At 40.4% G+C, this 14,672-nt stretch overlaps 1 protein-coding gene across 2 annotated transcripts; it reads left to right on the top strand.

Annotated features, from left to right (window-relative positions):
• Positions 1-1,720: 1,720 nt before the first annotated feature.
• Positions 1,721-13,674, top strand: ptger2a (prostaglandin E receptor 2a (subtype EP2)). 2 transcript variants are annotated; one of them, XM_073462732.1, is made up of 4 exons: positions 1,721-1,816; positions 2,390-2,565; positions 3,906-4,823; positions 13,306-13,674. In XM_073462732.1, the coding sequence occupies exons 3-4, from the start codon at positions 3,996-3,998 to the stop codon at positions 13,612-13,614; spliced, it is 1,137 nt and encodes a 378-aa protein (XP_073318833.1). In that variant the 5' UTR covers positions 1,721-1,816; positions 2,390-2,565; positions 3,906-3,995; the 3' UTR covers positions 13,615-13,674. The 2 variants fall into 2 exon arrangements, with proteins under 2 accessions (XP_073318833.1, XP_073318834.1); XM_073462733.1 differs by lacking the exon at positions 2,390-2,565.
• The last annotated feature ends 998 nt before the right edge of the window (positions 13,675-14,672 follow it).

Here is a 14,672-nt window from a genome sequence, read left to right as displayed (position 1 = left end):
TTTCTGAGAGCTACTGCGCTAAAAAATGAGCAGATGTTTGGATCACGTCTTTATGGTTGATGTCATCCTCGCCCCACAGAATCATCAACAGCATGGCACAGCCCTGGAAAGAAAACAGATAAATGTGAGATAGTCACACCGGCTGCTGGTCATTTGTTGATTCATCCTTCACCTACTTGGATCATCAGCAAATTATAATAGAAGACATGTGACATGCCGGATATGTCACCGGTTCACAAGGAAAGACAGAAAGACATCTTCCACCCACACGTGTACATAGAGGGTTGTGTGAAACTCACAAAAACATGATAATGTTGTTGGTTTTGGAGCCAACTTTATTTGCATGGACAGTGGGAAGACTGTTTCCCTGTTGTTTGTTTAGGTTTAACATTTATTATGGGACTGGAAAACGATTGAGTGTTTTTCTTTCATGCTGTGCAAATTGTCTCACTCAGTCAGTTTGTACATGTGTGCTGCATAATTCAAGGTGAGTATCAGTAACAGTAATTCTCTTATCATGCAAAACACACAGACAAGAGAGAGAAATAGTAGTTATTTAATGTCCTTTCTGACACAGTGGTCGTCTCTGCAAAACATGAATCTGTCTGTTGAGATTACTTTCATGTAAATTAATTAGATGATTATTAATCATGCTAGAAATACCAAACATTTCCTGTTTTTGGTTCTCCAGTTGTGCTGCTTTGAGCTGTTTTATACAATTTAAAATATAATATTTATGGATTTTGGACAATTTTCTGACTGTTGAATAACCAATATAAAACTAATCTATGGATTAAACTATGATCAAAATAATTGTTTCAAGACTGTGCACAAATATAAAAATGTGTGCATACGCCTTTCTCTAAAAGCAAATTGTTTTCTGTAAAAAAATAGTAGTTTAAAGCCTTTTGTGGCTCCAGAGGAAGCTGCATGTAATCTGATAAATTGCTTCCAGTGATGTCACTCAGTGGCTAAATTGCATTGTGGGTAATGCAGGCACCAGGTTTGCGTGGAATATAAAATGTGATATGTCTGGCTCTGCTGTATCGAATCATTTGTTTTTAAACCATCTATAATGAGTCCAACAGTGTTTTACGAGTACAATTAGACCAGTGACTGCTTTTCATAACCTGGCGCCTACAGTACCCACAATGCAACAACCCCTGAGTGACATCACTGGAGGCAGTTTATAAGATTACATGCAGCTTCCTCTGGAGCCACAAAAGGCTTTACACTACTTTTTTCACATGTGCAGTAGTACTCCCAAACACCTGTAAACACACTTTAATGTGGAAAATTGGTGGAGTTACCCTTTAATTTAATTTGGACATTAATCCCACAGTATGTAATTTCTGTCGCTGCGGGATGTTTTCCTGCAGAAACAATAATTACTATATTTAAAATAAATATGTATTCAATTGTAATACTACTACTACTTATAATAAATGATATGTTTAGTGTATCATGATGACAGATAGCTCCATACGTGGTACTCCCAGTAGTATTTTTCAGGATTTTCTAGTAGTTTTGAGTTGAGCCTTGCAGCTTTTCACACAGCTCCAGCCTGCATACAGAAAGCTGGGGGGTTGTACCCATTCCTCGTGACGTCACCGCATCATTCCCTGTACCCCGGGTCCATTCATGCCCGCCTCATCACAGTGCCGCGCGCCTCGCCCTCTCCACACCTCACCTTTAAACCGGAGAAGAAGTGAAACTGAGGATACGTTGGGATTTATTTCTTCTACTTCTTCTGAGACTCAGTCTGGACTTCATAACACGGACATAAACACATCACGCGGAGCAAGTTATTAAACAGGTGAGAAGTTCATTATGTGGATGCGTCCACGCGGACGTGACAGGCAGTTGCTGCCTCGCGCTGTTTTTGTCAGTCGGAGCGACCTTAAAGCGAAACTCTGTTTAGAAAAGTGTCAAATTTGCTTGCTGACTAAAAACGCCTCTGCTGTCAGAGCTAGACGTAATTTATTCTGTATGTCTGTAGTTAATCTTCCATTCGGCATACATTGTAGAGAGCCAGCAGCGTGTATTTTCAAGCAAATTACAACTTTAACAAGTAGTTACTTGTGTCTGTTGTCTCATTTATCAACACGTTTTGTAGGCTGTACACAGACTTTTTCAAACTCAATTCAGTGCATTTAATTTAGCCGAACTTCAGACCTGTTTCTGTCTTAATGGACAAGTTGTGCTGCTTACTCTTAGTTTGTGCTCACAAGTAAGAAAACCTGAATTTGTCCGTTTTTTAAAGGGAATCTGGTATTATTCCAAACGAAAGAACGTGTCTCATGTCCTTACATGTCTGATTACACGGTATTATCCCGCTAATATCACAACTGACATAAAATCTCCCTTAATCTCTGTGAAACGCATCCAGCTGCCCGCTGACTCAACACCTGGACACATCTGTCAGAGCTCTCAGCTGCTTTTTGAGGCGAACATTTCACGTTTTCACAGTTAATAAGTGTATTTTTTTGGACCGATCCAGTGACATTTGGAGCCCTGTGCTCCAGCAGGCGTCACCACAGCGGACACGTTGGACAGAGCAAGTAGGTGAGTCAGTTATCTGGCTTTTACACACCCACTGAAAAAGTGATGGCACATGCAGGTCATGCAAGTGGAACATATGTTGAATATCATGCAGGCTTATACTTACAGAACACTCATAAACCCAAGAGGGAATCTGAGCAGAAAATTCAGTGTGAAAACTTGGGTGGTAGCTTCTGAAAGTTCACCCCGTCAGCTGATATCTGTTAAGCGTGAGACAGAAGGGGAACAGCTTTGGGTTTCACAACTCCAAAACCCACAGTGAAGCACAGTTGAAGCCCTGGAATTTTTTAGTATATGCAAAATGTCCCTTTTTTATATGAGAAAGATGTTGTTGCGGCTTTTCTGTGTATGTAGGGGATCAGCGAAGAAGAATTAAAGTGATGTTTGTAGTCAGAGCTGTTGACATCTAGTCAAAACAGTGTCAGTGAAAGTCAAAGGAGACTAGTAAACATCTTTCACAAATGATGCAGGATCTCCCGGGCTTATGAGAAAGTAAACAAATGTTGTGGCCAGTAAGTGTAATTTTTTTAAATGCTGGAACATTTGAACAGCATTAAATTGTGACCTTCGCAAGAGTTCACCCAGAATTTAATTTACTCAGGAGCCAAGATCTTGAGTTTGATGATAGGCAGATGGTCTGAAGGCTGCAACTTTGGTTAACTTCGGTTTCCATAATTGGCTTCGAATTCTGCGCTCGCAAGCATAAAACATGTCTTAACAAAACAGAAATCAATCATCTCATTATCAAGTTTTTACCCATAACAGAAAAGTTTTGTTGCTCAAACATTTCTCTTATTATCTCCCGAGGGCAGCAGTTAAAGGTTATTTTCATTATCGATTATTCTGAAGACTGTTTTCTCAGTTGATCAAGATTAATCAAACATTTTTCTTTTAACTCCCCACAGCTAAAGGTGATATATTCAAATTGTCAGAGCAAACCCAAAGTTTACTTTCACATATGATAAAGAAAAGCATGCTCATATTCAGGTTCACATTATTTTTATTTTGGGTTACTATTAGAATAGGTTTACATGCATTAATGCTCAAAAAACACATCAGTTTTCTCATACTGTCCAGTGAAAACGCTCTGTTTCAGCTCTTGTCTCTTTAAGGCCCCTTTCCTGAAAACCCAGGCTGCTCTGATTGGTCAGCTCAGACACGCCTGAGCCATCACCACTAAGAACAGAGCAGCTTTGCTAAATACATTTTTTTACAAGGATCTCCACAGTGAAATAAAACTTTGTCCGTCACTGGAGGAAAGGAAAAGAGTCTTATTGATGAAACAACTAACTGTTGCAGCTCTATATCTCACATGCTTTCTTTCTTCCTCTCTCTTTAACCAGGATGGCTTCAGACAACTTTTTAAGGACACATTTTTGAAACGTTTGGAACCAGAGACGTATTTCTGAATTACACCCAGCCAGCATTCAGCCATGGGGAATCCAGAAAACGACACGTGCCACAGCAAGGTATTCATCGATCCCCCCACGACCCAGACGATCAGTGCCATCATGTTTGCTGCAGGCATCATTGGCAACGTGGCCGCCCTGGTGATCCTGGAAGTCCGGCGCTGTAGAGACTCAAGGAATGGGGGTGGGCGGCGGCGTTCGCTGTTTCACATCCTCATCACATCGTTGGTGGTCACGGACCTTGCAGGCACCTGCCTTGTCAGCCCGCTGGTGCAGCTGTCGTATAACCGGAACACCACCTTGGTGGGGATGTCGCCTACGTCTATCAGCGTGTGTCAATACTTTGGTGTGAGCATGACCTTCTTCAGCCTCGCCACCATGTCGCTTCTCTTCACTACGGCACTAGAGAGATGCCTTGCCATTGGGTACCCCTACCTGTACAACCGGCATGTCACCAAGAAATGTGCCTATATCACGATCCCAGTGGTGTTTATATTATGTACATTATTCTGTCTCCTCCCTTTTGCGGGATTTGGTGAATATGTACAATACTGCCCCGGGACATGGTGTTTCATTGACATGAACCCGAAAATAAAGATCCACCGGGTCTACGCCAACCTATATGCCACTGTGATGCTCGTGCTGGTTCTGGCTATTGTGACGTGCAACGGGTTTGTGGTGTACCAGCTGTTTAAGATGTACCAGCGTCGTAGGAGGAACGGCGGCTCGGTGATATCGACCACAAGATGCCACAAGGAGCGCAGGTCGACGTCCATGGCTGAGGAGGTGGAGCATCTCATCCTGTTGGTCTTCATGACCATCATCTTTATCATCTGCACACTGCCCCTGGTGGTAAGATGGCAGCAAAACACTCACATGCATGCTTTAAAAATACACACAAGAAGATTTTAGATGAGTGGGGTGAATTCACTCTGTAAGGTGTGACTGAGTGCAACAAGTGTCTTTAAATTGATGATAAAGTTCAGTGATGCTGTGCCTGTTAGGACTGGTGTTTAAATCTGCCATCTGCTTTAAGCCTCGGTACTCAGACTCGGTATCGGCAGATATATATTAGATATTATATTACAATATTGGAGGACCTGTATCAGAATCAGGACTGAAAATTGAATAATTCACTAATTCAATTTCTTTGAGCAAAGAGGTGATGACTCTACATTGTGTGATACACTATATTTGCTTTAGTTTTCAGTTCCCTAATGTGAGCTGATCACAGTCGAAAGATAAAGCAAACCGCTTTGTCAAAATGTCACCCGAGCAGAGACAATAAACACAGTCTGCTGTGATACATATCTGTGTGCAACTGTGTATCTGCACTTGTGACATTTTGTGGGCTATTCATAAATAATACAATAGACTATGGGCTGTTCTGTTGTAGACAGGAAACACTATCAATGCCATTCACAGCGTGTCTGACTCAGCTGCTTATTTGATGCAATAGGTATTAAATATAGATATAATGTCATTGTAGTGGGTAATCTACTCAGATATTCAGACTTTTTGGGGTTTTAAAGGGAAATATTAATCACTGTAAAAAAACAGATGTTACATTTTTTTTTCATTTTAATGGAACTTCCCAGTCCAAAGTGACAATCACTCTGTATTTTTCCCAAGAAAACAATAAGTGCTTATTCAGGTGGAGAGTCCAGTCACTAGAAACTTAGTGAAGAGAGCTTGCAGCACCGGGGGAGTGTTGGTGTTTATTATCAGACGTCTTTGACATTATTTTTAACAGTTATTTTTTGCCTTTCTGTTAATAATTATACTACATTTTCGAATTTGTTTAACTAAAACTTAAGGTTGAATTATGCAAAATCATTTATTATTGTAATTAATATGCCTAGAATTTTGGTTTTTAGTCTGAGAGAACTAGTTTTTGTGTGGTGTTCGTTAAAATTACATGTGCAAAATGGTCAGTGTCCCTAATTAGAGCTGCAGGTAATAGGTATCTTCATCAAAGATTAATCAGATGACCATTGTCTCAATTAATTGATTACTCCTTTTTGTCTATAAAATGTCAAAAAAAGCTCTTTATGAATTCCTAGACCCCAAGCTGATGTCTACAAAAAGCTTGTGTTTTCCCAACAACAGTCCAAAACCCCTAAACATTCAGTTAACTATCTACTATCTATCTACTGTTTTTTTTAAACTAGCTGAAACAATTATTCAATTATCAAGATATTTTCCAATGAATTAATCAATGAATGTAGCAACATTTCTAGAAAAACACCATCCAACAGAGCTGATTATTAAAGTGAAACTCCACCATACCGGCGGCAAACTGTTTCATTGTAAATGTTCTTTGAAGAATCCAGTATTTAATCAGTTTTGTCATCAGGAAACAATTTGGGCAGAGACCATAATGAGAAGATGGATAAGGGATCTTTGTGAGGATCTGTAATTATACATTTGGTCTCAAATGCACCAACAACAACAAAAAACCCTGCTGTGACTGATGGCTAACTGGGGGATAATAATCATTGACCATGCCTGTTAGATGCTCCAATGATGGACTGCATTAACGATAAAATGACATCGACCCCATCGCAGGAGAACAGCCACTAAATGATTTGGTCCAGTAGATTAATTAATTACACACAAGGGATGTATAAACTGATAACACATGCACTGCAGAGGAAACTTTTTGAGATTTAAAACAGGATTCTGATTAGCTGATGTCAGTGCTGGCAAGAAGGTAATGTTGGCGTATTTCTAATTTTGATACACGAGCCAGAAAGTTGATATTGGCTCAATGGATTGACAAACCAAAGTACAATTTCCACCCACAAATGGCTCATTATCCAAACTGTGAGCCATTATGCTGTACGACCCCTGAGTAATCTGTTTGTGAGCCCCCTCAGTTCTCAAAAGTGTCACTTTGGATCTCAATTAGAAAATCAATATTACTTTCCCAGCAGGATATGATTTTTTGTGCACTTTATTTTAGCAGTAATGGGCCAAAGTGCCATCTCGTGCTCTGCGGCATCTCAGCTGTGGCTCGAGTCGTCTTCTCTGCCAAATTCTGCAGCGTACTTAATAGCATCCACAAACACAGACCACATGAAGGTAGAAGCAATTGGATGACCTCTGTTTCCTCACTGAATAGAGTCTTTTATAGAGTCAGTCACAGTTTAGCAGCCATTCAAATCAATAAACAGAGCATCTTTTGATACAAGTCTTTATTTCTTGAAAGCATAATGGGATACAATTTCTTAGAAACTCTGAGTCAGTACTACTTGATGATGAGCTCATAATGTTTGTTAATTTCTATTACCTCCTATTGTGGTTAGGAAAATGAATTCGCCAGACAGCTGCTGCCCAAACAGAGAATTATCTACAGGCCGTTTACAGCAAAGATGGTTATATATGATGGTTGATGTCATTAAATTGTCCTCCACTGGACACCAGTACACTATGTACCAGGTGCACTCCACTGTAGGCAGGTAAAGGACGCTGGTATCAGCTTTCCACATTGACTCTTTTCACTTCCTCATCAACAGGCTGAATAAAACAGATGACTCGGGTACAACAGTGAGGGTAAACAAGGACGGACAGAAAGGACAGAACACTGATGGACAGCAGATCCTTTCTCCTCTCCCGTGGTATTAGCAGGACTCAAAGAGTAAAAGTTGAACACCTAAAATATATCCATATACCGTATATATAAGTCAGTATATACAGCATCTATCTGGCAGTATCATATGACAAAAACAATTGTCTACCAAAGCTCAGTGCTAAAGATATCAAGCTCACTCTACTCAAAAGTGGAAGCTAGTCAGCCGTTTGTGTTGAAATCAGCAGGAGAGCTAGTTAGCTGTTAGCCATTAGCAGCTAGTGTTGCTTAAAAGGAGTTAACTGCTAACGAACGGAGCTAAATGAGCTAAGAGAGTGAACAGCTTAACACAGCAGGACTGTTCAGAGGAGCGTGAAGAGTTAACAGCGACGACGCAACATGTTTACAGTGGTTTGGCCAAGAGAGCTAACAGCTAATGAGTCGAATAGAGGTGACACAGCGAATAGCTAAAGTCATAGCAGGACTGTGAGTTTCTATTCAGAATAACAGCCTTAAACAGTGAACTGCAGTTTAATGTGACAACAAAACTAGTTTACAGTGGCTTGGCTACGGGGCTAATTGACCTAACGAAGCCAAAAGCTAACCACAAAGCAGAAATGAAAGTTATAGTGCAGAGGAACATGAAGCCTCAAACAGGGATCTGCAACTTAATGAGACAACAAGTTTATAGTAAATTTAGTGAGTCTGGTAGGTTCAGAAAACAAGTTCAGAACAGGTTCATTCTTGTTCTTGTTCTTTATTTTTAAAGCACTCTTGATTTCAAATTTGGCGGCGAAAATGTCTTTGTCTTTGTGCCTGCACAAGTCAGTACGTTGGTCCTTTGATTTATTATGCTGCTTATCGGCGTCTTCATGTCCATTATCTCCGGCTATTAGCCTGTCTTACCTTCTCCGGATCAGATATCCAGTGAGGGTCACCAGACCTTTCACCACTGCAGGGAGAAGTCATCATAACGTTAACATCAGCCAGACATGATAAATTATTTTTGTAATGGGAGTCCTGTGTCATGCATACTAGTGAATCACTTACCTGCGGCTGTCACGCTCGCCTCTCCTCCATATTTCCGCTGAATGGCCACATTAACCTATTGGCAGACGTTTCCATTTGTTGCCCTGCAGTAAGATGAGGAAAAATGTATCTATTGCCATTTAACATTTTCAGTGTTGTGGTGCCTGAGCAGGGCCTTATATAGGACCTCAGTGGCCTCTTAAAAGATGCAGAGGAGACGTCTGTAATTTGAGACATTTGCTGTGTTGGTGGGGACAAACGTGAGCTGCTGCTCAGAGAAAAGTGCTCTTACAGCTCGCTGAAGACTGACATGACATGAAACCTTACTATTGATTAATTACGTGCCTGTACTTTGACTTTTGTAAATTCTGATTGTCAGGCATGTGAACTGAACATCGTGGTCTTTCACTTCTAACCAGCTGTGAGTTTTCACACGTACACTATCACCAACATTGTGTAAGTTTAGCTTGACCTTTCAGATAAATTGCTCATGTATGCATAGAGAAATGCTGAGGTAGCTCACACATGTCTAAATCAGTTTGTACTCCGGCCAAGAACAGCAAACCGAATGTCCAATACAGATAACCAACCACACCATGTTTTGGAGGTTAGTTAGTTTGTTGCCTAAAACAATTTGAATTAACTTTTGACTAATTCAACTCCAATTCTTACATATTGCCCCTTTAAAACTCCTTTTTAAAGAGTTCACGCTCTAACACAGCCTCCAGTTAATTTTAATTCACAGAATTGTGTTTATTAGCTACCTAGCTACATCTGATAACATCTGTCAGTGACTAAATGTCTAGAATTGCGTATTTGCAGTGTTAGAGTGAGAAGCTAGTTACTGATGTGTTTCAGCAGTAACTAGTATTATTCATTTGTATAAAGATTTACAAGATACTAGGTAGATTTATCAAGATTAAGATTAATGATGAGATTATTCATTATGATTAAGATGTGTTTTATACTGGTTTGGTGGTCTTCCTAAGCTCCTCAAGACAACCCGTTCTTACTAATGCATAATTTATCAAGAGCCATATATAAACACTGGTGGGATGACTGCCAGTAATGTGATGCTACAATCTGTGGTTGGGATATCTGACAGAGACACACACACACAGATCATATCACATTTTTCTGCAGGTATGAAACTGTGCTTACGTGTTTGTGTGCATGACATGCCTGCGGTTCTTTGTGACTGCATTAAAAATTGAACTGGCTAGAAAATAGCTAGAAAGAGAAATAATGATGGAGAGGTAGACTGAAAGGATCAAATTTAAATACAGTTACATTTTATGCAAACAGAATGCAATTCCTTGAAAACTAAACCCACACAGACAAGGGGCAATGTTTTGCTCTCTGAGGATCACCTCCTTGCAGACACTTCGAATTAACACTTTTATTACGCTTCCTGTCTGCCCCGAGAGAGGAGAAGAAACACGGGGTTCACAGTGTGAGTTGGATTTCACGGCTGAGCCAGGATAAACCAAAAAAATCTGTCTCCACATGCGCACACAAGCCTGCGCCTACATTGTTTTTGTCTCACACACACATGGCAAGGCCTGGCACTAATCACAGTAATGATCCCATGCGGTTTTAAAACAACATGAGCATGATTAACATGGAGGTGTCTACACCTCAAGAGAAAACACATACCACACTTCTTGTATGAGTCATTTCAAAGTCATTTGATTTGTAAGAGTTCTTACAATTATTATTATTTTTTGTTATTTTTGAGCTTTATGCAATTATTTTGTTGTTAGGGTTATGAAACAATAAACATCCCCTACAGTAAAATTCTGGAAAACGGAGGATTTAACAGCTTTCTCACCCATCAAACTAATGGCTGATGATGTACTCTCAAGAGAGACTCTTAAGTGCCTTTTGCAGCTGTGTCGGTGGCTGGGAAAGCCAAAAAAATAAGCAATTAGTCTTCATGGTAACAATTCAGCCACTGGGTTGTGAGATTGAGCAACAGGAAATTGGCCTAATGAGTCTGGCGTGACAGTGCTTGCGCAAACATCGGCATGTTGGAAAATTTGGTGCTTTTAGAGGAGTCAAACCTGAGTCAGTTGAGAAGAAATAACTTTATAATGGAACAATAGGAAAGAGTACGAGGAGAGAGATGGCGGTAAAAGTGCAAGAGAAAAAAAAGGGTGGGTAGAAGGATGAAGTTAGAAAAGGGAAAGAGAACGGGAAATGTCACAGAAGGGAATAATACGTTTTCAGTGAATAGATCGACTTTACGATCTGTTTTAAGGTCACTTTTCCCATCACATTTAACTGGATATTGTTCCTGTCTGACCCCCAGAGAGTCCAGCAGCAGGAATTTCTAAACCTGTGAACTAGTCACAGCTTCCATGGATTGTATTAATATGCTGGTTCCCAACCTTGTGGCCATCAGCTCAGGGAGTTTACTGTTTTTCAGTTCAGCCAATCGCCACAGTAGCTGTTTTCACTCACGTATTTTAGCCACAGAGGAGGAACTAATAAATGAAATCAGCTGCTCATACTTGGCCCTCAGTGGTGCTAATAAAAACAGCTATATTAAAAAGCTGTTTCTTTTTATAAAGGTCAAAGACTTTGTAATAAAGCAGGCATTTGCAGTTGCAGAAGAACACACGTCACACCAATGTGCTTGCATGTGAAATATAGTGAAGTGGAATGTAGATTTTTATCTTTCCAGTGTTGATTGTTTGGAAAAAGGCTGAAGGCAAAACAAATTCATGATTTCACAAGAAAGATGGTCATTCCCAAGATCAAAAACATACTGTTTCTGGTCTACGAGGGCAAAACCCAAATACCAAATTTGGTCAAAACAGAGTTAAGATTAAAAAAAAAAGAAGGACCTCTTGACTTCTGTTTCACATTATAAAATGTTAATGTTAATGTTAGCTGCTTCAAGTCAAAGCTCGCTGATACGGTAGTCTAGGCTAGCATTAGCTAAAGATACATTTACAAGGAAACTGAGACATTTAAACACATTTATGAACTATGAATAATCAATATGGTGGGGAAAATATGTTTGGCAAGGTATTGATCGACGAAATCCTTTCAGTTTATTAAGCACAAATTCAGGTTAAATCAAGTTCAAAATACTTTCCTGGTCCAAGAGAGTAAAATTAGATTTTGCAGCTCCCAAGGCCTCTATTTTACCATTTTAACAGGCTGTAAATGTTCAGTGAGTCAAAACCTGGAGGCTCTTCTCAATACCAACAGAGAGAAATGTTTGTTCACAAGTCAGATTATGTCAGAAGCACCAGACATTTCCATTAGTGTACGAACATCCTGTGCAGACTGTGATATATGACAGTAAAAATGAACAACAATCCTCATTTCACAACAAGGATTTTTTCTTAATCTGTGCATCTTAGTCGGTAAACCGACTCAGCTGGATATCAGCATGGGAATCTCTATTTGACTTGGCCGGAGAAATTCAACATCTGCCTCTCAGCCTTTCCTCAAACCATAAAGTACACACATGGTCACAGTCTCAATTATTTATCGGCTGCCTGTGTTTGCCTCTGAAAAAGCAAACGAAATTATGCTGAGGGTAAATCAAGTGTCCTCTTTGAATTAGGACATCACTCCGTTCTCTGCAAACATCCTGTGTGTGCTGGGATCAACAGCGTGTCAGAGGATGGTATCCGGAAGTGTGCATTTAGCTGAAAATTCATAAGTGACTTTTTACAGTTAGTGTGAGCAAACACATATTTAAACTAAGTACACACTCCAGTTACCTCTGCAAACAGTCATACATGTTAGCTTGGTGACAGCTTTTGCTCGTCTTGCAGCATATTTATTATAATCTTTGGAAACCAAGAGGAAATATTGTTATTTAACATAAAAAGCTTTGCAGCAATTACCTTGAATGTGGCACAGTTTATGTGTATTTTTCCTCATCACTCCCAAAACTCTAAATTAAAATAAGTCATAAATATGGAAGATAATCAACGCCGCATTTGTGTTTTATCCGCGCTAGTCTTATGGCTCTAGGGGTGACCTTGTCCAGTACGTTGGTTTGTTTTTGAAGGAAATGAACAGTTAATCCCCACATTGGAGAGCTTGAAAGCTACCAAAGACATGTCTTGACGCAAAGTTTCAAACCTCAAAGCATTTCTCAGGCAAACAAAAATTAAAATAATGACAAACAAGATGTGGTTGCCATGGGATCTGGGCAAATACGAGGACCAAGGGATGTAAAATACATGGATACACTGGGGATGTGCAGTAAACTCTATTTATCTGTATGCCAATTGTTGGCATACAGTTATTGACCTGCACTTTAAATGCTTTCCTGGACTGTGATGACATTTATGATGGCTGCTACACTTGATTTCAGGCTGTTGTTTTATCTTACTGAACTAGCAGGATCAGAAACAAAGAAAAGGTCACTGGTCATAAAGATGTCCCATTTCCTCTTTCATGCATTCAAACAACAGCGTGTGCTCAACAACGGCATTCACATCATTCAGCAACCCTGGCATTTAAGGGACTTTTAAACCAAACATGCATGATGACTCCTCAATATCAGGCTGTCTCACTAATCCCCTAAACTGGTCCCAGTCGTCATCTGTTACTGCTGCTATAGAGGGCTTAGTGTTAAACCAGGATGTTGGCTAGGATGTGGGTGTCATGGATGGTGTAAGCAGAGGGATCATACAACGGCAGCTAATCCAACACCCAATCTCTTTCTTCCCTCTCCTCGCCTCTTCTCTCCTGTCCATCTCTCAGTTCCGAGTGTACATCAACTCCGTCTGGACTGACGCGGAGTCTCACAGATTGGATCTGATCGCCCTCCGCTTCATCTCCGTGAACTCCATCATCGACCCCTGGGTCTTTATCATCCTCTCCCCCAGCGTGCTGCACTTTTGCTGGTCCTCGGTCTGCAGGGGCCCTGTGGGAATCTCCAGGGGTTCGGTGTTTAAATCATCGCTGGCCAATTCACCAGCTGACCTGGAACTGGCTCACCCATCGGTGAACTCCAACGGTCATTTCCACACTGCAGAAACTCTACCCACTGCGGAAACTCTATTACCATAACAGTATTTTATTATTTGATATTTATATTTATTTGACAGAGGATTGAATAGTGTGTTCTGCTTCATTGGAGAGGTTTTGTGGACCACAACATCTCTCCCAATGCGTGTGGAGTTTCTTATCTATTTAAGGGGTGTTTCCATTAGATAATGCCTCTTTCTGTTTGACTGATAAACACATCAGTTCTAACAGCTGGTGGCCGCCTCTTACCATTTGCAGGGTGTTTCCAACCATTTGCAGTTTATGCATGTCGAATGCATACTGACTCCTCTAGAGCTTCGTATTCTAAGTGTAAAAGCTCAATGTTTTGCAACATTTGCTGCTTATATTTTATGCCAATTAAATACATGAATGAAAAGGCTGCTGACGGGAACTGGCAAAAGAAAGACTTTATCCAGATTCTGTAATGATCTGGAATTGAAAAAACTGCAAGATTTTCTGTCTACATTGTATTGAGCAAAGATGTCCGGTTGGAGAAGCTTGTGCAAGGAGATGTGAAAGATGGCAACATGCTAAAGACACTCAGTGTGGATAGAAATGGGACCAGCCTCCGATTCAGGATGAACAGTGAAAGAAGAGGTAACCAATGACTTAAATATTCAATATTATGCTCATCTTCAGGTTCATACTTTCATTTTGGGTGTCTACTAGAAAATGTTTACATGCTTTATCGTTCAAAAAACACATTATTTTTCTCATACTGCAGCACCTCTATTCACCCTATTTGTGCCTGTCTCTTTAAGGCCCTCCCACTCCTGAAAAGCCTCTGATTGGTCAGCTCTCACAGGCCTGGGCAGGCTCCACCCACAGTGTTTTCGCATCAGCTCTTCCTGTGTTTTGGCAATCATGGCTGTGCTGGGGGCGGTGACTGGATAGTTGTGACATCACAACCTTACTAAAGTCCCGACGGCTCGTTTGAAGGCAGTTTCTGAATACGGGCCGTGAACATTTCTCTGTGGATTGACATTTTGACATTTCACAGCATTCATATAGCATCAAGATCGGCTTTATAATATAAAAAGACATGGAAATCTCACTTTCTACACTATGTGACCTTTAAG

Source organism: Pagrus major, chromosome 24, assembly GCF_040436345.1.
Source record: "Pagrus major chromosome 24, Pma_NU_1.0".
In the NCBI taxonomy this organism is placed as follows: domain Eukaryota; kingdom Metazoa; phylum Chordata; class Actinopteri; order Spariformes; family Sparidae; genus Pagrus; species Pagrus major.
Note: the sequence above shows the minus strand (reverse complement) of the source record. Positions and strands in the feature narration are given on the sequence as shown.

Excerpts from the sequence above, each read along its gene's own strand:
- ptger2a (XM_073462733.1), top strand. The coding sequence starts at position 3,996 with ATGGGGAATCCAGAAAACGACACGTGCCACAGCAAGGTATTCATCGAT. Across the intron at positions 4,824-13,305 it reads TCTGCACACTGCCCCTGGTG|TTCCGAGTGTACATCAACTC; the intron begins GTAAGATGGCAG and ends TCCATCTCTCAG.